This window comes from Scatophagus argus, chromosome 20 (genome assembly GCF_020382885.2).
Source record: "Scatophagus argus isolate fScaArg1 chromosome 20, fScaArg1.pri, whole genome shotgun sequence".
Lineage (NCBI taxonomy): Eukaryota > Metazoa > Chordata > Actinopteri > Scatophagidae > Scatophagus > Scatophagus argus.
Genome location: NC_058512.1, coordinates 2368114 through 2392931, shown reverse-complemented (window position 1 = coordinate 2392931; position 24818 = coordinate 2368114). Strand labels below are relative to the sequence as shown.

Sequence of the window (24818 nt, the reverse complement as noted above, 5' to 3'; positions counted from 1 at the left end):
AATAACTTTTTACACTATTTTGTCTCTTTCAGGACTCCGTAGATCAGCTCTGGAATTCAATGCCAGTGAACAGGAGTCACAAACTGTAGCTTATCTAAATCAGGCTGTTCAAAAATTATTTTTAATAATTTTTTTTTTTTTTTTTTACATAAAACAATAAATCTGTCGAATAAAAAACGATGGTGTGACAAGTTACCTGACTGCTCCCCACTGCACCTCTCCTCCTTGTTGCACTTGTGCACCTGACAGACAGGAAGAAGAAGCAGATTAAAGTCGAGGTTTTGGACCAAAGATTCGCTGCCGCTTCTCCTGCACTCTGAATCTGCCTGTCGTACTGCTCCTTGAACGCAACACGCCGCCGGGATCACTTCTGTTGACGAGCGGGCGATTTTTTATACTCTGAAGATCGACGACCTTTTGTCTTTTCTAAAATGCAGCGCAGAAGTGAGTGATAATTTAACACTAAACTGTGTCATCTGTAAAGGCGCTGAAAAGACTCTCTGAAACAACCACCTGCTTATGAATACACAGAAGAAGTCAGAAGGTTTAAATAACAGATCCTTTGTCCACTTGGGTTTCTTGAGGGAAATTCTGCAGTCATCTAAAAACAAGCAACAGAACACAAAGTGACCTGCGGGAGGCTTTTCATAAATGCTAATACATCCAGACTGAGTGTGTCTTTCTAAAATGTCAAAAATGTATGTCCCAAAAATGTGCCATAACTGTGAACCTTACGCCACTTTCTCCCGTGTTTACAGTGAAAACGTTTTCATGCATGTGACAATTTGTACAGAACATCCTGTTGGTCACACAGGAGGTTATTGCAGATATGAAGAGCCTCTAATCCCGTTATAGAAGATTTTCCTCACCCAGTGACTCACTGCACCTTCATGTCTTGCTGACGGGGCATCATGCACACTTATGTAATGGTGACTGTGTGTGTATCCAAACATGCTGCAAATATATATATTTTTTAGGTAAAAAAAATAAATAAATAAAATAAAATAAAATAATAATCTTGATACGAAGAGCAACATTTCGCTCTTCTTACAGCCCACCCTTCCTAAGTTTGTAAGTCGGCCGCTCTCAGGTCTGCAGTGCGCCCCACGCTGAGTAAATAGGATTAAGACAGTATAAACACTTCTAATGACATACAAGGTTGCCAGAATTAGCTGGCTACGTCTTAATGGGCTTCTTGGGCTGCAAAGCACAAACAGACATCTAAAAAAAAAACATCTTTTGAATTAACATGACTTGAAATAGCTGAGAATATGATGGCCCTTAACTGAGCGGGAAAGACAAACAAAAGTGACCCTGAAGCTGCTGTGAGTCTGGAGTGCTTAGACAAATGCTGCTAACTAAACAACACAATGAAATGGAAACCGTGGTCCTCAGCCAAACGTCTGGGTGGGAAAAGATGTGGAATAACGTGTGGTTCAAAGTGCTCAGAGGAAAATGTTCTCAGTGAAGATACAGCATCAGATCGTCTGTCCTAAAAGGTCTTCTGCGGCCTCATCTCGCCAAGCGGCGTCTCTGTGAAGATGCACTAAACGCCTCACGACGTCACTTAGTTTAAACTCTCGAAGACCACACTTTTGTTTCCCACTTTGCAACGGCTCCGTTTCATAATTTGTGGTGAAAATGCATTTAAAAAAGGGGGGGGGTGGGCATCCTGATAATACCATTCAGTTTGACTCTGCACGATTCGGGCCGTGCGGATGACTTCCATGGCTTCGAGAATGGGATCAGTCCCTGGCGTGTCTAAGGATTCCCAAGTCCAACGAGTAGGAATGAACGCCATTTGGCTCTGGCAGACGGATGCCGACGGCTGACTCACCTTTATACACACACGATGAAAGAGAGCAATGAGCTAAAGCTAGTCTCACTGCAGCTTTGCCTGGGGTATAAATAGCCCTGGCGCCTGGCTGCTAGCCCTCCCAGGTCTTAGCGGGGGATCCTGGTGCTTAGCTGTAGCTTAGCACAGTATGACGTTATTGGCCTGGAAGCCAGCTGAGAGCAGCGACACACCTGCTGCAGAGTAAGCATGCTGCTACGCTGCTATGCAGAGCTGGAAGCCTGCGAACCTACATGTCCCGCTGAAGTATTTAAGTCTGACACTTCAGCCTGCAGTTCATTTGAAGGATTTATGTACAACTAACAGAGTTAACAGCAGAGTCCAGTTTGGACTCAGTCATTCACTCCCTCACTGGGCTCGACTGGGCCAAGCTGTGCTGCTGATGGACTGACATTTGCTCAAACCAGCTGAGTGTAATCGTCACAAAGCGGGCTTATGAGTCCAAGGCTTTTGTAAATTAAAATTTGTGGCAGAATTTTTCTCCAAGCAGCTGCTGGTAAGCCGAGGATTTATTTTTGGGCAGATCTGAGAGGAAGCGGTTCAAGAATTCAAAGTGTGGTGCTGCTAATTCTGGTGTCTCAGGTACTACATGAATGGTCAAAGATGAAGATTTTTTTTTATTGCTACTCTTGAGGGTCAGAGCTCTCAGTGGGCCTCCAGCAGGCCACCAAAGGGAAAACTGAAAGACGATGGAAAGGAAATATGTCATGTGCGATTATCACTTCACTCACCTGATTATTGTTGTCAACATGAGGTCTTTTGATGGCTACAAAATGGCGGATCTTCCTGTTGGAAGTGAAATAAGAGGCTGTCAGTGATTTGTGATTTCTTGAAAACGTGCAGCTGATGTCTTTGGGTTGATTGAGCTCTGCGTACCCTCCTTGGCCAATGACAGGTGTGATCTTCACTTGCTGTTGTATGCTGTCGCCCGACTTCTTCCTGGCGTAGTAAATGCCCTGCCACTCCTTCAGAGAGAACAGAACAGTCAGGCGGTGATACAGAATCGTCTCGTGGTGGACGGGGGGATGGACGCGAGACCGACCTTTCCTTTTTTGATACAGGTGTTGATGGTGTCCAGCAGGTCAGCTCTGTTCTTGTCGCTCTTGGGGAGTTCGGTCAGCTCCTTGCCGATCAGCTCCCCCTTGTGGTAGCCCATCATCCGCTCAAACGCCGGGTTCACATACTGGGGCAAAACCAGGAGACACCGAAGTCTTAACACTGGATTTTAAATTGAGTCCACAATCACCGTCCTGCTACTTTAAATATACTCTACGGCTAAAAAATACACAAATTTGCTCCTGTCTGAGTGACATTTAGTTCCCAGATGTTTCATTCATTTACAATAAATAAAATAAAACTAAATATCTGAACGGTCATCGTTCAGGAGCGCCACAGCTCTGACAGATAATCACACATTTGGTCTTTTCAGGGGACGAACTTAGCAGTCGACATGTGAAGGCTCGAGATTTGCTTCGCTCTGACTGTTCGTGCACATGACGCCTACCTGTATTATGTGGTCCTCACTGGTGATCTCCACTGCCTCCTGGCAGTGCTCCAAAGCCGTGAAGATGGAGTTACAGGCCCTGTGGAGGAATAAAACCACACCGAGTCGTGATGGGTAAACACCACTTTTCACACGTGTCAGTGCGTGGACGTCCGTGCGCGTGCTGTACCTGAGTTTGAACTGGCAGCGCACCTCTCCGTGTTCGATCTGTACGAGCTCGTTGTAGCAGGCTGACACGCTGCTGTTCTCCACAAACCTCTGGAGGCCGAACAAGGTTAAGTGGTGTTTGAAGGAGGAGAAGGAGAAGGAGACACATGAGTGGAAAACTGAAACAGGATTCACTCAGCAGTGACTTGTTTTCCAACCTCCTACGTCATTTTAACACCACCAGACGCTGCTGGCAACTAATGCTGCTGTTTTAGGGTGTCAGGACTGCTTATCAATCATGACACATCATCACTCTGATATTCAACATTTTTCTGATTACTAAAAGCACCAGAGTCAAGCAGAACACAGTCGGTCTGTTAGAAACATGCAGTTCCAAGCTGAGGGAAGTTATTGGACGTACTCGGCTAAATCCAGCACAGAGGAGAGGAAGAACAGATGGCTCATCCTGGTCAGCTGGCCTAAAACGACAGAAACAACGGTCACAGAACAGTCTCGGTTACTTCACATGGCAGGCACTTCCATGGACCAATCAGAATTCAGCAAAATATGAAACAGAATCTGATGGTTGGTTGGTTGGTGGGCTGCCTGGTTTCCGTCAATCAAATCTGATCAGTTAATCAATTATTAAAGAACAGCTGCCGCCAGCACAAACAAATCAATGTTTTCATAGCCCAATTAATTCCAGTCATGTCTTCCCTGCTGCACTCCTGATCAATGTTAAGCCACCCTCAACTACTCTTGACATTTTATTGCATTAAAAGCCTGACTTTAACGGGACTTTTAATGTGAAAATTCTGGGGGAAGTGATCATGTTGACATGACTCTTGTCGTCCTGACCGAATTGTGGTAATGGACAACATACTGAATGTAAACATGGAGGAGATTCTGCATTTGCATTAACTCTGAGGTAAATGATGTAAGACTGGAGGTTTTCAGGTACTCGGAGGCATTTCTTAGCACAGAAACTGTTCTGCAAAGACAAAACTTACTTTTGTGGCAGGACGGCAAGAATGACCGTGTTTTCAGAGGGCTTTGTGGCGCGGATCAACCTAAACAAAACAAACACACAACAGAAATCAAGCAGATTAGGAGTCGGCAGGAACAGGAAGTCATTCCGTTCACGCTTAGGGCTCGTGAGAGGCTGCGTGGACTCGGATGCAGGATGAACACGGACGCCACAAAAGACACCAGTGGATGGAGGAGAAACAGAGAGGACGGAGAGGACAGACGATGGCAGAGATCCTCATGGGGTGGGAGGGACGGAAAAAAGGACAGCGTGACAGGAGAGACGAATGGATCTGTTCCTGCGCTTGGGGAAATAATGAAGCACTTACAATAAATCACTCTAGAAAATATACGGCGGTGGCTTTTAGCGTGCCCAAGAACTTTTGACAGTCCGGTGCTGAATCTAACAATAACCACAGCCCAAGAGTCTGCAGGAGTCATGACAGAAATAAAAGCAGTCTTGGCTGAAAATAACAATTTCACCAGCTTAAATAAAAGGTCTTTGCAATAACGATGCCTAGAAGGTATGAAGACAACCATGGGACGCATACTGAACACTTTGAACCACGGGAATCCCCACTCAGATACCCTGGAACACAAGTCCTCTGTTCATGGATGTGAAAAAGCAGAACATCCAGCTTTTATCATTTCATAACTCCTAATTCCAGTGTCATCACAAGATATTTCTGTGCTACACTTTCAGAAGCAACTGCTCGTCTTCAATGTCAGCATTAGACTTCACAAAGAAGGGATCTCACATGAAAACCAGCACGTTTGCGATGCTCTTGAGGGAAAAGGAGAAATAAATAAATGGTGAAATGTCCTCTCACGCAAGAGAGGCTAACAGGGGACCATCTTAGCACAGAACAAGGAGCAAATGAGGTTAGGCTGCAATCAAAGAGGTTCCTGAAAAAGTCCAGGGGTTTCTGCTGTGGAAAAATGCACAATAAAGAGAGGGAAAAAACCCTCTTTTCAAGCTTCTGGATGTGTACTACCCTTAGTTCCCCTGGGCCGCTTTCCAGCTTTCATGTCCACAAACAAACTCACAATGTGTAGTTCAGGCCCAGTCAAGTGTCCCTCTATTCAAACAGGCTCTTATGAAGTGAATTGTGACATCCGCCATGCCCTGCTTCATTTCAGAGCTAAACATTGAACTGAGCAATCATAACAACCCAACCAAACAGACTGCAGGAACTCGGAGGGTGCAGCTTCAGGTCGGTGTAGTTCATATCGTGACCACTAGATGGTGCCAACAAACCCCCACAGTGATTTAAGCAGACTGAACTCTGAGTTGTATTACTACTGATTTTAGGTATAAATCTCATAAGTATTGATCAGTTTTGGTTGTGGTGAAGGGTTTTTGTTAAACTGAAGAGTAACAGTGAAGAGAAACAATGACAAGTTGTGGTTTTACAGGGACTTCCGTGACAGATTACTGAGCCTCACAGGTGCTGGAAGGTGGATGGTGTTGGAGCTGTCCCCCCACCCTGCTGCTGGTTGTAGCCTCACAAAGCCAGTAAAGATCCAAGCTACCATAAAGGCTGTCAGTCAGTCCTTCAAAGATGTAATAAGGAACAAACAGCAGACACACAGGTGAGGCTCACCGGCATACAGCTTCAGGCTCAAAGTAGCGCGAGTGGCGTCCGTCAATGACTATAATCTCATGGTGCTTGTCCAGGAAACACTCGACGGCAGACTCAGGCGTCCGCGCGATGTTACACCTGAACCCGGCGCGGTCGCAGGCCCACCAGAAGGCATCGCTTTGGCTGTCCTCCTTGGCAAACACCAGCAGGACCTGAGGAGACAGGAAGGAATGGACGCCTGGGTGAGACAGCGCTGCTACTACGGTGATAATTATGGGATATCTGTGTTACTGGGGCGACACCACAGACAGGACATTCTCCAGAGCAGCAGACATCCAAGAACCAGACTTGAGTGATTCACTGAAGGCTACTGACATTTATGGGCCTGATAGTAACTGGTGTAACCTCCTTCTTTATGACTTAGAAAATTAAATTAGAGTAGAATTTATTGCCAAAACCCTCTGATGTGTCTCTCATGTTTAAAACTCGCCTCCCTTTGAGCTATTTTTGATCATTAGACCTTTGCAATGAAATTGGATGCAACATTTTTAGGGTTTATTCTTTATGACTGAGCTTATCTGATGTGTCAAATGTTCAGATTTCTGGTAATGAATACAAATAACCCGACATGATGCTGGTGAAGTACAGAAGCCACGGGTCATGTCACGAGGCTCGCCGGCTAAGAAAGTCCTGCTTATGAATCTTTAATGTGAGATGAATATTCAGCGAGAGCAACAACATTTATAGCTGAAAACTTTCTTTTCTTGACCTTTTCACACGCTGAACAGCCACGTTAAACACTGCAACTGAGTGAGCCGCCACATGCAAGATAAACAAATTGATTTAAAATACAACAAGCCTACAATACATATGTTTTAACACCAAATGTTTTAGTATTTAATTCCTTCCAGTGGAAACGTTGACAGTAAAAAGCAGGCCTAATGGACTGAGTTCACAGAGTGACTCAACATGTGTAAAATCTGATAGAAGTTATCAGCGGAACCGCTCGAGAAGCGTTTAAATCTTTAAAAAATATAGAGAAGACATGAAATCACCTCTTGCAGTTTGCATCGTATGTGGATTTTCCTCCCACAGTCTCATGAAACGCACAGCTGAGGGGATTTCAAGACTACGAACTGCCCCGTTGTTACCACAGGCCGCCTTTGTGCTAAAAAAAATACTAATAGATGCATCAACAGGGCACACACACACACACACACACACGCAATTCTCTCCCACTGATTTACCTTCCCGTGTTTTTGATCCCACACTGTGTTTTGACCACAAACACACCACAGCAACCTTTGGTACAGCGGAGAGGAAATACAACATGCATACAGCAGGGACATGCATGCTCTCTCTCACACACACGCACACACACCAGCAGCTGGTCTGCAGTCAGAACCTACAGTACTCAGCTCTGCCTCGCAGCAGCATCACCTCCTGACTCCGTCTCAGGACAACAAAGGAAAGAGAGGCAGAGGCAGAGGCAGGAGTTCGTAGCGTCTATCTATCTGTGCTGCCCTTCACACCTGCAGATCGGACAGACAGAAAATATGGAAAAGCACAGGTGAGGACAGCAGCAGCAGCAGCAGAAGAAGAAGAAGGAGAAGGAGGAGGAGGGGGAAAATGAGCTGGTATTGGTGAGTGGCTGTGAAAGGTCCACAGTCTTTGATCCCGTGCTGGCTTGTGTAACCATGGTGCTAACATGTGAAATTCCACACGCACGGTACCCAGCAGACCCTGGGAGGACGCCGACCGCACACATCTCTGACCCGCCACCCAAATATGTCACCAGCGACGAGCTTGGAGGCGCCGCCGGTCTCAAAACCCCCGTCTGATTTACACGCATTCAAACACACTCCGTCACACCAACATCATGTCAGGAATCAGACTTCACTCTGTGCTACCAGCCCACAAGTGCTCACACGGTCTCATGCTGACAGCAGCTTTAAAGTAAACTGTTTAAATTATGAGGATTTAGCGACGCAAACGACACCTTCTGGCTCGGTGGTTCGTGTCAGCGTACACTCAGGGTTCAGTCAGTGTTTTCATCCCTGACTGCTGCCGCTGCGAGCTGACTCACAGTCTCAGAGTTCAGAGGTTAATCCGCCATGTTTGCACAACCGGGCCAGATGCCATGCAACGCTGGGAGATTCCCAAATCCAGAGAGGTGTCACTGGGCTAACTAGCTCTGAGCACTTTATCTGTGTGTGTGTGTGTGCTAACAGAGCCACTGAGATCCTGTGTCAGGCTTTTGTACAGAATAATAATCAAATGTAAAGTATGAGATCAGTGGCTTTAATTTGCGTACAGCAGATGCCAGGAAGGTGCTGCTGTGTTTGCTTTTCACAGTCGCTTTCGGATCTGGTGCAGTCGCGAGGACTCAGGGTCCACCTACCAGCTTCATCTGGAGTAGAGCTGAGATGATTATTCAGCTGTGCAAACAGCTACGGGTGCTGATTTTAGTGACATAAAATTAAATCTGCGGCGATCTTGATCAGCGAAGAATCGCTCAAGTCCACAAACTCAAATTCCTTTGGGTTTTGGACTTTATTGGGTGAAACTGTTTGAATATGTTAACCTGATGAGCATTCGTCGAGATAAAATGACGAAAGAAGACGATGATCACCAGATAAATCGATACTGAAAATAAACCGTTAGATGCAATTTCAAACCTCCGTCGGGTAAAAGCTGAGTTCAGGTTATTCTGTCAATTCAGGAACGAACTTTCAGACTCAAACAGCTTTTGAAAGCCCACACGAGTGAACCGCTCACGTCCTCAGACTGTACAGGCTACAAAGCACTTCACATATAAATCAAGTTAACCTTTAACACCCGCCCCCCTCTTCAACGGTGGACCACCTAAATTAAAACACATGGACTGTTTCCAGCAAACCGTCACAATGATTTTGGACAGAAAGTGTTGGAGGATTTCTTACAGCGCTGGACTGGCAGAAGGCTTTGAAGGTTTCAGTTGTTTACTCTGCCCTGCACTGCATCTGGATTATTTTGATGACTACAAAAACTCATAAGATGAAACTCTCAGCTGCATCCACTGATTTTTTTTTTTTTTACAGGGATGAACAATATATTGCACTGATAAGGGGAAATCCAAATTGTGCATCTCTGTTTTTCTTGTAATCACTGATTATAATCTGATGATTATGTTCTCTAAAATGCCAGAAAAATCCAACATGTTTTGTTCAGTTGACAGTATTAAACACAACGATATGAAGAAGAAAACGCGTACTCCACGCAAGCAGTTGCAGCCTGTGAATGTGTGACATCGTGGCTTAAAATTAGTTTAAAACAATCAGATGTTTTGCCGATTGATTTTCTGTTGATGTACAAACTGATTAATTAGCTCTGATCACATGTTCACGTTCATTCTTCAATTCTACGTGGCGCCTACCAAAACCTTTGATTTTTTTTTTTTTGAACGGGATATACTGCAGGCAGAGCAACATATAACGTGTGTTACCTTCACTTATCTGTGCAGTGACACATGAATCATCAGATAAGCCGAAGGAGGACGCATCTGGAGAGGCTGAAGCTCTCCAGGACTGTAAGGCAGTGACTGTAAATGTCAAGGAAAACTCACTTTATATATAACTCTCTCCCGCAGAGCATTTTATCTCTCCCTTCTCGTCTCTCCGTTCCTGTGGAAGGAGCGAAGCGGGAGAGGTCACGGATCCAGCAGAAGGCTGGAGGCACGACTTCAGGAGCGCAGCTGAAGGGTTTTTGTGGGCCACGAGATGAGGCCTTACAAGGGTTTTTAATAAAGCCCCTGGACCTTCTGCCTGCCCGCGTGGTGCAATGTTATTTGGTGTGGTGAACAAGCAGGAGGGCGGAGGAGGATACTGTAGCTCAGCACGAACAGGAGTGGCACGCCAGGCCTCTCACATGGCTGCACCGGAGCAGGAGCTGAACTCGGGAAGCCCTGGAGATCACTCAAACCGAAGCAAACTCAATCAAAGCAGTAAACAAGCACCTAATAAAGCAGTCAGAGGAGGAGCAGTAAAGTAGAGCAGAGGAATGTTGTGTGGTGTCCGCATCTCAAGCAGCTGGTCACCTCCAGCAACTCTCACTTTCTTTGTTACATAAGGATAAATCTGACTAGCACATGGCCTAATCCCCAACCAGAGGATGAGCACAGACAATCCCTGACTCAGCCCTACCTAACCTTGCAATATTCCCACATACCTGACAGGCAAGACGAGATCCCAGCAGGACTGACGTAACCAGGGACTGGTTGTGGACTGGGGTGGCCCCAGTGGGGCACGGACTTAGGCTTTAATGAATAGCATTAATTCATCATTTCTCACTGACTTTAATTACCGACACTACAGTGTGTCACAGTTTCTTACACTCCCAATTTAACGATGCTTTCATCCTAAATGTCTTACAATAAGTGCATTTAAAAGATAAAAGGTCCTGCCAATCACAACCCAACAAAGTGGGACCAAAGAAATACAACATAAAACCACCATACTTCACTCTTTAAGTCCTCAAAAACTAGTTGTAAATCCAAAAGCAGGCTGCACACAAAAGAAAACTAAGTCTAACCTAAGGTCCCGTCTGGGACACTGGACAGACAGCCAATCATACTTAAGCGAGTCAGCCAATCAGATTTTAGGCACCCCTTCGGGACACGCAAAAGCAGTGAAATAAAGTATTCCCTGATTCCAGGATTTTCTGCTTTTCTTTGACAAACAAACCGAATATTTTTGGTCATTTGAAGACGACACTTTCACCTCTGAGAAGCTGTGACGGGAAATTTTTTGTGACACTCCACAGACTAAATGATAAATCGATTTACTAATACAAATAATCTGTAAATCGATCACAAATGAGAATAATCTTTAGCTGCAGAATAAAGATTACAAGGTGCTGAGGGAAACTCAGAATGGACAAAAAGAGGACACAAAGTCGTCTCTTCTAATCAGTTACACAACACTAACATGAATCCAGTGGTCTGTCTCACTCTTACCTGAATTGGCTCTTGAGTCAGTCTCATAGGTCCCACACATTCTTCTGTAGCCGAAACCTGCAAACAACAACAACAACAACAGATCAGACTGTGTGTCACAAGCAGAGCATGCAATAACAACCTACACACATACAAATGAAAAAAAAATCTGTCAACACATCTCACCATTTTACCATTGATGTCCAGCAGCATTGTGGCATATTGCTTTTGTCTGTCTGTGTTACACTTGACCGCCTTTAATCTCTCTTATTTCCCTCTGTCAGCTTTAAATCTCCGCGAAACACCAGCTATCTCCTCAGAAAAACTGAAATCTTCTCCTGAAACGACGTATATGTGATGGCCTCTCCTGCAGCGTTAGCAGCCCAGAGTGGACCTGTGCTCTGCAAACATCTTTAGAAGGTATTAGCAGCCAGTCAGATTGAACTCACAGGTTTACCTGCATAATCTGACTGCGGGAGCGTCGCACTCTGGGCTGTATATGTGTGTGCAGCCTTCTTAACCCCATGCGTCACTCTGGTGTGAATAAGCAACTCTGCAACATGTGCATCCCTCAAACGTATGCGTGCACACACATGTTTACGCCACACTTCAAACCCACCGTGAATCAGCACTGCATCATAACATACAGCAGCCGTGTTCTGGACGTCGGCTCTGTGCGTGTCACGGCAAGGGAAATAACAATCAGGTGTTATTGGTTATTTTTGAGCAAACTCTGAGTCTGTGAGTCATTTTTCCTCATTGAAAGGTCTTAGAATATGTGGTGCACACACTCATAACCACCAGGGTCGTGTTCTTTCCAGCTGAGGAAAACTATTTATGATGTATCCACAAAAACAGAGAGGAGAGATAAAGACAGAGGTGATGGGGGGGGGGCAGCTAAGTCTATAATCGATGGCCGAACTTCATATTAACGCAGGCTACGCACAAACTTGACTCAGTCAGTCCGAAGCCACGGTGTGACTAAAGCAGTGAGGTAGACAGGAGCCGGTGACTCAGCCACATATCGGTATTATTTGTCAGTGGTAATTAGACTTAAAGCTGGACGTACCTCAAGCCACGTCTGGTCTCAGCTAACCACCATCCACCAACGTCATCAACAGCTTTTGGGCTTGAGGAAATGAACAAACTCATAGAGAAATGTTCCATCAAACCTGAAGCCGATGAGCTTGTGGTGGACTGCAAGGCTTCCAATGTGGATGTTCCTGCAGAGAAGCTAAAGGTCCTAGCACGTGGAGGCTTCACAGACACGTTCAACCCGGTGGCACAGAAGATCAGTACGGTCAGCACAGTTTCAAGGTGGACACCCGGGATCAGAATCACCAGTTCAGCATGTGACCGCATGTGAAACACATGTGGTCCCAGCCTGCCCTTATGTTGCTGAGTTCTGCTGCTGGATAACAGACTGGAAACATCATGAGGCTGACTTTTGACCTTTTTTGTAAAATGTCACAAGTTCGAAAGTGAAAGGAAACACAGTCCGTCTGTCTTTGTTGAAGATAGCAGACTTGCAGGATTGTGTTGTCGCAGTCTTGTGGATCTCTGAGCGCAAACGGATTCTTGGACGTCTGCGTCGGAGTCACTTTCAAGTCATCAGCCATCTTGCTGAGGTCTCGAAAAAAATAATGAGGTCAATCGAGTAAGAGGTGACCGAAGTGAGCGCTGAACCAGACGTCCACCAAGCTAGTAGACCAGAGGAGGAGCATCTGGTGGTTTGTCATCGTAGAGGAAAGATTTAGGGGATCAGAAGGACTGAATCGTGGTTGAGTGCTTCCGTGATGACAAGAAGCACGGGCTCAAAAGATGCCAGACAGGCTGAGGTTTGGCTTCATGAGAAAATGAGTAATTCTGTTTTAGTTGTGGACGACGCAGCCAGATGTGAAACAGGACAGGAAGGAAGGCGGTCGAACAGGGAACGGCTCAGTAATCGCTGTTTGGAGAGAGATCAGACTGTGGAGTTAGACGATGATGGAGGAAGTGTCGGAAGACGTTTTCCTGGGGCACCGTCCAGTCTCAGAGCGGGTGACAAAGTCTTTGTGGAAATACAGGAAGGGGAAAATAGGTGAGGGGAGATTTGCGAGTACACAGACGAGAAGAGCCTCTGAGAGTTCAGATGAATGGCAGCGGGCAGATGGATGGATGTGGAGAAGGAGGAGAAAGGCTGGGAGCTTTGTTGATTCAGCCTTCAGGCAACAAAAGAGGCATGTGAGGACAGACAGGAGACAGTGGACAGAAATCAGAGGTCAGTAGTGAGTGGAAGGAAAGAGATAAGTGAGGGGGACATACGGGACATAGACCGATCCCGATGGGGATTTACTCTGTTACAGCAGCCGGTCAAAGACACATTATGCTGTATGAGCATTGGGTAACGCGAGTCTGAAATTATGAGACATCTTTATATTCTCTTCCTCAGGACGCGGTCAGGCAGGCTCCTTCAGTCAGTTCTGACTCTACAATAACCCATGAGGTCGTAGATCAGTGGTTTTCAAAGTCCAACACTGTGAGGCCCCCCAACTCTGGTCGGTGGATAATCATAGTGTAAGTTTTGAACTTACGGTGCCCATAATTTAGGGGATGTAAACAAGAAGTATGACGTTACCATGGAGTCTGTGAGTTGGCTGTGGGACACAACCTGAGCCCTGTGTTTTAAGCCCATATTTATTCACATTTAGGCCAACTGGCACCGTTTTGGGCAGGCACAACGAGCTGTTAGATGTTCCTGTTTGCGGCGCATCCACAGACGTACAGTCAGCTATGGCCGGATTACTCTGATGCTGAAGAAAACTCAAAGCGTGTCAATTAGGGGTTACAGCACTGATTTCCTCTCTAATGCTAAAACATGCATACCTGGACAAATACTTGAATAATCTCATAGATGACAAACACTGCTGGGAGAATGAAATAAAAACCTAAAAAATGCACTTGCCCTTTAAAAACATGACGATTCTCAGGCAAAGTCTGGAGAAAAACGCTGGGCATCTTCTTCTGTGATTTCTAAACAGCCTCAAGTGTGTTTACTCACAGACAATATGGACATGGGAGAAATGTAATTCACATTAAAGCTCACGTCAGAGCCACTGCAAGCTTTGACGGCCAGACAACATTATCTAACTTCCTGCTGTCTGCCTCACATCTCTGACATTCAGCTAACTGCTAACTTTAGCGTTTCCTGCTGTGTGCTGCCTTCGGCGTGGAGTCACCTCAGCAGAGTCTACAGTCTTTGTTTCTGTGAAGCCCTTTGTAACGCTGGCTTTTGAAAGGTGCTGTATAAATAAACCCTTAATTACCTCGCAGGGCGCAGGTACGTCATGTCATTGCCTATACTGTATACACATCGTTACGGTACAGATTAAACACTGCGCTCGGTGCTCCACCATCCAGTCGAGCAGTTTATACTTCCCAATTCAATAAACTTAACAAAGTTACAGTCTGTTTAATGAGTGCTTTTGAAGGCGTTTTCACTGTTTACAATGATGTTAGATTATAAGGATGACAAGTTGGTTTACATTATAGCTGGAGAACAGAAAGAGCTGTTTACGCTAAGGCCGATGTCTAATCATTTTGGGTAAGCGACAAAGAGGGGGCGTATCTCTCATCCAGACTTGACCTTGTGTGTCGCCCTCACTTTGAAACTCGCCAGACTGTTTAGAAATCAGAAATGATACAGTATGACGTGATTGCGGCCTTCAGCGCAGGGCTAAGTCTTCTGATCCTGTGTGAAATGTTTGATTTGATTCATTTTGTGTACGTCGGCTGTCATCTCGTCGTATTACTCATCACTGTTAACAGCAGGCGTCGAGTGTTTACGTGAATCACAGTCCTTGCAACAAGGCCTCGTCTTATCTGCAGTGCAGGTGGCCTTCTGTGGTGCCTACATGGACTTGAGGCCAGCCTCAGTCTGCAGTTATCTCCCTCCAGACTTCTCTCCACAGTGTGAAGTCTCGATAAGCCCACGCCGATCGAGTGATACGTTCACGTGGGTTAAGTCTGTCATGTGAGCAGGCTTCCTGGCTGCAGCTTTCAAATGTGATGCTACACCACCAATAATAGCACAATATGGAGGCTATTCTTGTACGCAGTAACGGTTCTTTACTGAATCCCTTTTGTAAACTGTGTTTTTTAACATTAACCGTGGAACATAACTCAAAATGTGGTCCTCAAACATTTTATGCTGTTTTATCAAATAATGTACCCTCACTGTGTTTCTGATGGGGACTTTCTCTCTGTGCTCGAAGTTCCTCTCACAGAATGAAACCAATAAATCGGCCGGAGCTGATACACACCATATGGACAAAAGTATTGGGACAGCCTTCACTCTTCTGTGAAGACTTTCCACAACATGTTGGAGTGTTTCTGTGGGAATTCGTGCCCATTCATGCAGTAGAGCATTTGTGAGGTCACACACTGATGTTGGACCAAAAGGCCTGGCTCACAATCTCCGTTCCAGTTCATCCCAAAGGTGTTGGATGGGGTTGAGGTCAGGGCTCTGTGTGGGCCAGTCAAGTTCTTCCACACCAAACTCATCCAACCATGTCTTTATGGAGCTTTGCTTTGTGCACTGGGGCACAGCCATGATGGAATGTCGGGGTGAACTGCCCCTTTAGGGTACAATCCAGTAGTGATCAGACTTTTAATCCAAAGACATGCAAAAATGTGCGCCTGCGATGAAGTGGTGACCTGCTGATGCTGTTCCATCAGCATGGAAAATAAAACAGTACTGTTGAGAGACAAGCACTCACTCACTCAGGACTACATTTTGATTGGATGTCCAGGCCTGAGGAGTTTATGCCCCAGCTGTGACGTCTGACCCGGCCCGCTACGTGCCACCAGCCCTGGCACTGCAGATCATTTCAAAACAAGAGCATGGAAACATGACTGTGCACAGCAAAAACTCTGAATACACTCCAGTGACATAACACGCATGTAAACACACACCTGCAGGAACTTCGCTGCATGTAAACAGTTGTCGCAGTCCAACATTCAAACTATTTTCCACTTCACAGCCTGGTTGACGTTCCTGCTCACACACACACACACACACACACACACCACTCTTACATCCTCACTAAGACTTCTCGTCCACACTGAGAAGGCTGAATCTGAAAATCATGTTTAAAACAAACCGAGTTGGAATTCGACGGCCTGAACAGGAGGAAAACCACAAAAATCTTGAGCAGTTTAATCTGCTGTTGATCTCTGGGAGGAAGTAGATTTTATTGGCTGGTTTTAGTTGAAGAGCTATGTTTAATTTCAAAAAAAGCAGAGAGCGTCCGCTTACAGTGAACGTGACGAGACGCCGACAGCGGCAGACATCGTTAAGCCTCTCAGCAGTCCAGGTGTGCCGTGTCCCGCCCACCTGCGATGCTCACAGAGACGGTTAGAAGCACCACATCGCTCGCAGTTTCTGACATGAACTCCTCCTTTAGCATCGGCTTGGTGAGGAGAGTAAAACATGAGTTTCCGGATTTTGCTGGCTTAGTGTGGACACACGTGCATCTGTTTAAATCTTCCACAGTTCAGGCAGACTCGGTAGGCAGATCGATTAATCGGTTTGGCCGATTCGGTACGGGCAGAATTCGGCCCTGATGGAGACTCTGAGGGAAAATAATGGCTTAAAAATAAAACTCGGTGCCACCTGGATCATTTTATGATTAGTTTCCTCGGTTGCAGGTTTATTTATCTCTAAAGGCTATGACCCAAGATGCTCAGTTCAAACAAGTCAACTTTGTAAATCCACTACTGGTCGACCTCTAACTGCTGGTTTAAGATGTGCACGTTTGGTTGTAGTCTTTGGTGCTGCTGTTAGCGTCGTCTCTCTTTTGCCTTTCGTCCTGCCTTCACTTTGTGTCGTCACTCGGTTTCTTTTCTCACGTAATGCCAATGAACACATAAAGAAAAGCCTATAAAGACACGTTATGCAAAAAGCTGTCTTCATCAGGACTGCTGTCATAAGTTGTGGTTTGACCTGCGCTGTTCATAATGGCTGAACCTTTGTGTGTCTGTGAACAAGCTGAGAAAATGCTCCTTCACCCTCTCCTCTGTATGTTCTCATAAGACGCCCTGGAGGGACTTCTGTACAGGACACAGCAGCATCAGCTCCCTCACATGCGACTGTTCGCACTCCTGCCGTCCTGACCAGAGGGGTAAACAGATGACTTGTGTATGTAAACATGAGCGCGCGCACACACACACACACAGACGGGAGCGTGATCAACGCCATGGCAGATTATCAAGATCCTGCAGGGAAAAGCAGATGGTTCTAATAATAAATGGTATCATTGATCCTCTCACTCGTCCTCAGAGATAAAGGAGAACTGAGGGAAGGAGCAGCTGACAGACCAGCTGACAGACCAGCACACACACACACACACACACACACTGATGACACAAATCTATCAAAGTTATGAAACTGCTGGGCCCAAACATTGTTAAGCTGTTGCACCCTCTTCTACGATTTCAGCTGCTGATGTGAAGCTGTTAAATATTTTTATTCAATCCAATGATTCATAATGTGCCAGTTATCTTCCCTGTGACTTGTAGAGCCTGTAGAAAGGCCAAAAGTTCAGTCCAGACTGCACTGAATTGACGATACGAGTAAGTTTAGTTTAGCTGATGAGAAATCTTATAAGAAAATGATTCTAATCACATTGATGTGTCTTTTATGTTGAAGGAAATCTGAGCGTTAGTCTATTCTGAGGGTCTGATGACACGATCATCTGCTGCACAACTTCTTAACAAAACACAAATTCATCCCTTTACGATCTCAACTGCTCCTCCGACCTTTTCATTCATCAAGCGCACAGAAACTTTTCTTATTGGTTGCCGTTTAATTTAAGGATCTCCTCAAACAGCTTTTTGGAAACTAATCACACGCTCTAAAAGCTAACTTTATTTATCTTTGGCCTTTTGCTTGACTGCACGACACTTTCTTCCAAACTTTTCTTTGTCAACATCAAACACGTCACTTCCTGCCTTCTGGCGAATTTTGCTGCACCAGCTGTAAACTTTATGCATCGATTTCTAGTGGAAGTGTCTTCATATGCAAAGAAAATCAAAAGCCAGGCGTCAGGTGTAGTCAGGATCTCAGACAGGCAGCTTGTCAAAATAAAAGTCCTCTGCTGCTTTCTGAATATCGAGGGGGGGCCTGTCCCCTCCACAAGACCTCCGGATGAGGTTGAAACTCATAAGGGCACCTTAAATGTAGATTTTTATTGACTTTATAGCTGATTCATTTAGTTGAAGTCTGAAGCTACGTACATGCAGCTCGTCTATGAGCTATAAACTAAAATAAACTTATTTTTCCACTTTGTGGCCCAACGATTTAGTTAATCACTATGGATACTATTATGGATGCCATCTCTCATGCTACACGTCTCCCAGTTTGTGAGCTAAAAGGTCTCATAATTCTCCTCTATTTGAACAGAAAGGACCACAAACCGCCCCGTGGGGGTCGGCTGAACCGGGAACCACAGGTGATCCTTGGACTTCTGCTTTGTTGCTGAAGAACTAACCAATCACATGCACATTTTGGCTGGTGGGTTTCGACCACGCGGCCTCACCAGAGAGAGCTGACACCTGCAGCCCACTGAGGTCAAAGCTCCTGTGGTGCTAAAGCTGCTCCTTAAACAAGTTTTAACTGCTTTACTGTTATTGGCCCCCAGTTTGCATTTCCAAGCATGACTTAAACATTCCATAAATGTTTTATTGCACACTGTAATGTAGTCTAATGTAGCCTTCACATTAATAAACACTGTCCTCACATCTCCTCACAGCTACCACTCACCGAATGTCAAGATCCTATGATGGACGGAGGGTCCAGCAGTTTTGACCTTTGGGGGGGGACATGGCCCAGCTCTGCCCTACAGCTGGACCTGCACGTGCTGTGCTGTTTACAGCCCACTAAGTCAGACCCGCGGCTGCCTGCACCGCATCTCGACCAACAAATGATTGATTCTGTCAGGCCAGCTGCAGTGTGTTTCACTAAAACACGCCCGGTCGTGTGACATGTAACGGGCCGGACTCTGGTCGGTGATGGCTGGCTGCAGGGAGGGACTGATGCCGGAGAGGACGCTGAACGAAAGTGCAATTAAAGCGGCCGATCGGAAGGCTCGGGCCTCCTCCGCTCACAAACAAACAAACAAACAAACAGGCCTCCTCACGTGCGGCTCTCACTCACGACCCGGTGATGGTGACGGTGATGACGAGGAGGTGACCGTGTGTGCTACATGTAGCCCACCGCACCGTACCTTGACGCTGGTGTGGCTGGTCTGCGTCTCGGCCTCGATGCGGTTGTGGCCGCCGCTGTTCTCCTTGCGGTCCCGGTACGAGTTGTTGCGCGAGTGGCGGTTCTGGTAGGTGATGACGGAGGGGATGGTCTCGGCCGCATCGGTCTTGATGAAGAGCCCGTGCAGCGTGGCCGCGGTGCCCTGGGAGATGGTGGTGGTCTGGTGGGGGGAGTTGGATTCGTCTGAGTCCCGGCAGTAGATCACCCCGCTCTGAGAGACGTGGATACTGGGAGCGCAGCCCATACCTCAGCGACGCGCCTCCGGAGTCAGATCCCAGATAATAAACGGCGACGCTTGGGTACCACCTTCCTGTCGTCCACAGCTGCCTGCACACAGGCTGCTGTTTCCTCCGGGCATCGGCTGCGGGCTCGGATCGCTCTCTCCTCCGCACGCCGTTGGAGCACATGAAGGGGAGGAGGGGGGCGTGAGGTGTTGCCGATTGTTTAATTCATGCGTCCCGTGAATCCGGTTCCTCCTCAGCCTCCGCTACTGTCGGCTCTTGGATTTCATATTTAGCAGAAAATCCGAGGGTCTTTCGGGCTGTGGTCTGAAGCCTCGCTGGTGGCCCGTAGCACTCGCTGAGAAATGGCTGAATGAATGAGATTAATAAACGGACGTAAGCACCTGGCTGCTCGGTGTCGTCGCTTTCTTCACATCCGGCGTTGTGTCCGCGCTCATCCTGTGTGACGGGCTCAAATGTTGGGCCTGTGGAGAGCAACTGGCTCGATGAAATCTCGCCTGTGTCTCTACTTTAGTTATTCTGCTTGCAGATGATTGGCCACGGTCCATCCCTCTCCCCCTCCCTCTCTCTCTCTCTCTCTCTTTATATATACTTATATCACTTCCATCTCTCCATCATGGCCCTCTAATCTCCCCGGAGGCCGCGGCCCTGACTCCAGGGGTCACTTAAAGCCTCACTACGCTGAATTAGACTTAATGCTATCAAAGTAATGGAGGGCTTGAAGAAGAGTCTTCTCATGTTGTCTTTCAGCTCAGATTTCTCCGTGAAGATACCCAGAGAGAAAGCCGCTGGTTGTGGCAGATGTGTGCAGCTGTGCGGGAGTTTGTGTTTTGTGGTGGAGGACCACAGAAACATTCAGGCCGACCTGACAGCACAGTTATGAGAGGGAGACACAACAACAAGATCGGGGCTTTTCTCGATTAAATATTTGGTCTATCAAATGTCAGCAAAAGTAAGAATGCAATAGAAAGCAGGATCAGAATCTCTCTTATTCACTGCAAAATATCATTAATGATCAATATCATTTGGATATGAAACCCCTGCTCTGGGTTCTGTGGGCATTCTTTCACTATTTTTGACATTTTATACAATAAAGAAGCGATCAAATGAATCACATGGCAGATTATTAGATAATGAAGACAGATGTTAGTGACAGCTGGATTCATCCTGTTGCATCATTAACTGATCTTGTCGTCAACACCAGGACGAAGTCTTCTGTAACGACAGCTGATCTCCTGCCGACAAAGTTCGCTTGGCATGTCGTCACCTGAGCGGCTCCTCTTTTAAAAGGGTGGATTCATACTGTTTAGGTTGCCAGGTTGGAGGCAGGCTGTGATCAGGGTTTAGTTTGGGGCCGCCCAGATTTCAGCGTCCCATTCAGTTCACTCGAGGCCAAACGGTCAGTGTTGTGGGTCATTCATTCCCCCAGGCAGCTGTGAAATCAGGATCACAGTCACAGTGGTTGTTTCCATTTACTTCCAGGCAGAAAAGCCTCATCTGACACAGCTTACGTCCAATTTAAGTTTCTGCTTTCGTGATGTAATTTCCAGGTCTGACTGTACATCTAATCTAAGATGCAAAGCGAGGCAGCAGAAACGCCACACGGGTCGGCCCACCGTGCTCAACATCAGTGCTGAAAATGACAACTAAAATGAACAAATCTTCAGTGCAAACCAACCGCCAGCCGCCTGCCAGGATGTGAAGGTGTTGTTACAGCGACCCTGAGGCTTGAGTCTGGATGCTGACCGCCGTTTGTCTGCACCCTTTCAAGCAGCCATCAATCAGTCAATGCGACATGTTTGTGAAAGAGCTCAGTTGGAGTAATGAGCTCGCAGAGAAGGATCACTTTGGCTCTACGGAGCATCTTAGCATCTTTCAGCTCATTGTGTTGGTTTTTAGCTCAAACAGCAGGCACACACACACACACACACAGTTAGCACCTGTCCTGAGGCAGACGTGTCCCTCAGGTGTTGGAGGATATCAAAACATTCATAGCAGCTTAAAGGGCTTTAAATGTGCCAAGTTTAGTTTACGTCGCTCCTAATTCTCCATTAAACACACAATCCTGAATGTTAATAAATCGCCCACTGAGTTTCTCACTTCATAACACGCCATCACTTCTGTCGTTGTAAATTTTAATCCGTGTTTTTGTCCCTCCAACCAGTCAAGTTTGGACTTTTTTTTTGCTTGTAACAGGCATTAATACATTATTTATTACCTATTTATACATATAGTGGGAATGCATAAACCCTTCAGAGAGTATCCCTTACCATAAAATGGTGTTTGAATGATCTCATGTCTAACTTTAGAGCTCTTAAATATCTCCAGCACATCGTAGAGGGAGAACTGGATCAGGCCTGTCAGTGTGGACTCAGTTCAACTGTCAGGACGGCAAAGCTTGGACATAAAGTCACTTATTGTGCAGTGTTTTCTAAGAGCGTAAAAATCAACTTTATCCACAGCTTGGCCACATGCAAATGAGTCCCACACAACCACACAAAGAGGCCGAGTCGTCCTAACGCTTCCTGCGACTCAAACGCACAAAGAGAAGCTGCAGTCTGTTGGAGGAAAACCAACCGTGGTAAGCAGCCGTGGTACATTTACTCCCAGTACATTTACAAGTACATTTACTCAACTACTGTACTTAGAGTTCTGCTACTTTATACTTTTACTCCACTGAAATCTGCCCCACACTGAGTGATAGTAATACCTCTGCACTTTATCAGTGCAGGAATCTTACTTGTAACGGAGTATTTTTGCAGTATGGTGTTGGTATCTGAGTACTTATCTGACGACTGCCTGCACAAACTTATCTGTGCGGGTTTCTGTATTTGAAAGCTGTTAAATGAGCTCCCGGTGGACACGCAGAGCGCCCCCTGGCGGCAGGCCTCGCACACGCTGCAGGTAAGCGTTAGCAGTTACAGGCTGACGTATTAAAACTTCATGCATGTTCACATGAGTCTGTGTAGGCCTGCTAAAAACGTCCACATATTAGCTGGCAAACCACGCATGAAACAAAGCAAACTGTGAACCATCACATAAAAATATGAATGAACTTTACTAACGAGGGCTGCACACATGAATCCTTTCGTTATTCTTATTATTTTATCCTTCCTTCAGAGTTTTTAACTCTTCTTTATTCTTCTTCTTTCTGGTCAGTCTAAAAGAGTAAATAAAAATTGAGCAGAGTATTAGAGTTTAAAGGTAATGGAGGATAACTCTGCTTGGCTCTAACTTTTTCTACACACTCTCCCGTCCACAGCAGTCGCCCCCTTTTCTGTTTATACATTTTTTATTCAGGCTGTTTGTTTGTTTTGTTCCGTGGCTCACTGATGAAACGACAGGTAAGAAGAGTGCAGTTTGGATGTGTCACACTGAACTGAAGCTCAGAAAGCGCGTCCTACCTTCCGTGGTCCATTGGCGAGTGAAGCACTTTCCTCTGCTGACAGTCCACTCATGTCTCAGTGTTTTGTCCTCCAGCGTGAATGAAACGCCACATGGAAGCTCGTACGGGAGCTGAAGAGGTAACGACGAGTCCCGCAGGTACCGACGGCTGCAGACTTTGTCAGACCCCTGAACTTCTTCACCTTGTCGGCTGAGGCTGCAGACTCGGTGTCCGTGCGGCCCTAGTGTCCCCTCACGCCGGGGGGACGGGACCAGTACGAGTATTCCCGTTTTATGGAACTTTATTCTGCTGCTCCACTACATCTCAGAGGCAAATACTGCGCTTTTATTTCAAAGGGTCGACTGCAGAAGCGTTTTATCCTGAATTATTTACATTTAAACTGAATTCAGTGTCATTTCTTTGACAGGTAGCTCGAACCATGAAATATTTTTACATGAAAAGCGAACAGATTTTTTGTCGATCGACTAATGAAGTGCAAATGTGTACAGATTTTAACTTCTAAACTGGTAACTGAAGCTGCAGGATTAATGTGGTGCAGTGAGACGTACAACATTTCCCTCCGAAATGTGAGCCAAACGCAGCACCGGAAACCCGTGACCTCCGTTAGCAATACACTCACATTAATGGCTGCCTGCTGACTAGCAGGACAGCAAGCGCAAAACAATTCAATGTTTCAATAGGGCTAGAAAGGGCACGTGATCTCGCAATGCATTGTGGGCCGCGGCCGCCATTTTTGCTGGCAAGTTTATTTTTTGTTTACATCACTTCGCGTTAGATTACAGTGCTGCGAGAGAGAGGATGGAAAAATGGACCGCACCGAGACACGCACTTTTCAGTTGCCCGCAAAGCCCACAATGCATTGTGGTTTTTACACTCCGCCACGTCACACTTTCGAGCCCTATAATTATTTTTTTTGGCCACTTGGGGGCAGCACAAGCTGTCATATTGTGGCCTTTTTAGTTGCTGTGTGGGGAATCTTTGCTTATTTCCCCAAATCAGTACAGTTTGGTGCTGTGAAAACCCAAACCATAAGATGAAAGACTGAAGGTTGCATTTTCAGCCTGATATCATGTTGTGACTTTGAAAGGCAAATTATTCCCATCCATTTGCACTGTTTAATCACATATTCTGACCAGGATGCAGACACGCAGTACAAATGAAATCATCACCTGGCTGGAATGAATAATGGATGATTTTACGTGTGTCCACCAGCAGAAAAGAAGCAGTGATGGGTGCATCAATTAGCCTCAGAGCACCGAGTCTTACTGAGGTCAACCAATTGTGAAGCTGCTTTTGAGACAAAACACTGTCAACAAAGTGCTGAGAGGAGATAACATCTGGAGAGTGACTGAGATGCTGCAGATATCACAGCCTGTCTTTGCTGGTGATGACCAGTGTAATCACTTTCCTGGAAGGAGGACTCAGAGAAATGTGGAAGCTGGCTGAATTAATCAGATGAGATGAGTGGCGTGCATGTCAAAAGACTGTCGTGTTTTATAGCCACCATCGGCGCAGGAAAGCTGGGAGAGCAACACACACATCCAGAGCGTTCGAGCTCTTGTTAGTTAGTCCAAAAAGACGGACAGATAGTCGAAGGACATCCCCTCTGTCCAGTGTCCAGCAGCAACAGAACTCAGGAACCGAACGGCAGACGGGGACCAGATCTCACATGTGGTCGCATACTGAACTGATGACACTAATCCTGGCTGTCCACCTTCAAACTGTGCTGACCGTATAGATTTTCTGTGCTGCTGGGCTGAACGTGAAGCCTCCACGTTGGA

At 46.1% G+C, this 24818-nt stretch overlaps 1 protein-coding gene across 2 annotated transcripts in view; it reads right to left on the bottom strand.

Annotated features, from left to right (window-relative positions):
- Positions 1-20146, bottom strand: part of pde8b (phosphodiesterase 8B) — a 30931-nt gene extending 10785 nt beyond the window's left edge. The window contains exons 1-11 of one of the 2 annotated variants that reach the window (XM_046375264.1): positions 19352-20146; positions 11109-11165; positions 6137-6327; positions 4517-4576; positions 3928-3985; positions 3529-3617; positions 3360-3438; positions 2898-3038; positions 2732-2820; positions 2587-2641; positions 197-242 (exon numbers count right to left, since the gene is read on the bottom strand). In XM_046375264.1, the coding sequence (XP_046231220.1) occupies positions 197-242; positions 2587-2641; positions 2732-2820; positions 2898-3038; positions 3360-3438; positions 3529-3617; positions 3928-3985; positions 4517-4576; positions 6137-6327; positions 11109-11165; positions 19352-19633 (1147 nt within the window). In that variant the 5' untranslated portion in view covers positions 19634-20146. Of the gene's footprint in view, positions 1-196; positions 243-2586; positions 2642-2731; positions 2821-2897; positions 3039-3359; positions 3439-3528; positions 3618-3927; positions 3986-4516; positions 4577-6136; positions 6328-11108; positions 11166-11273; positions 11874-19351 lie in introns of those variants that run through there. The other variant, XM_046375265.1, reaches the window with a different exon arrangement.
- Between the last annotated feature and the right edge of the window lie 4672 nt (positions 20147-24818).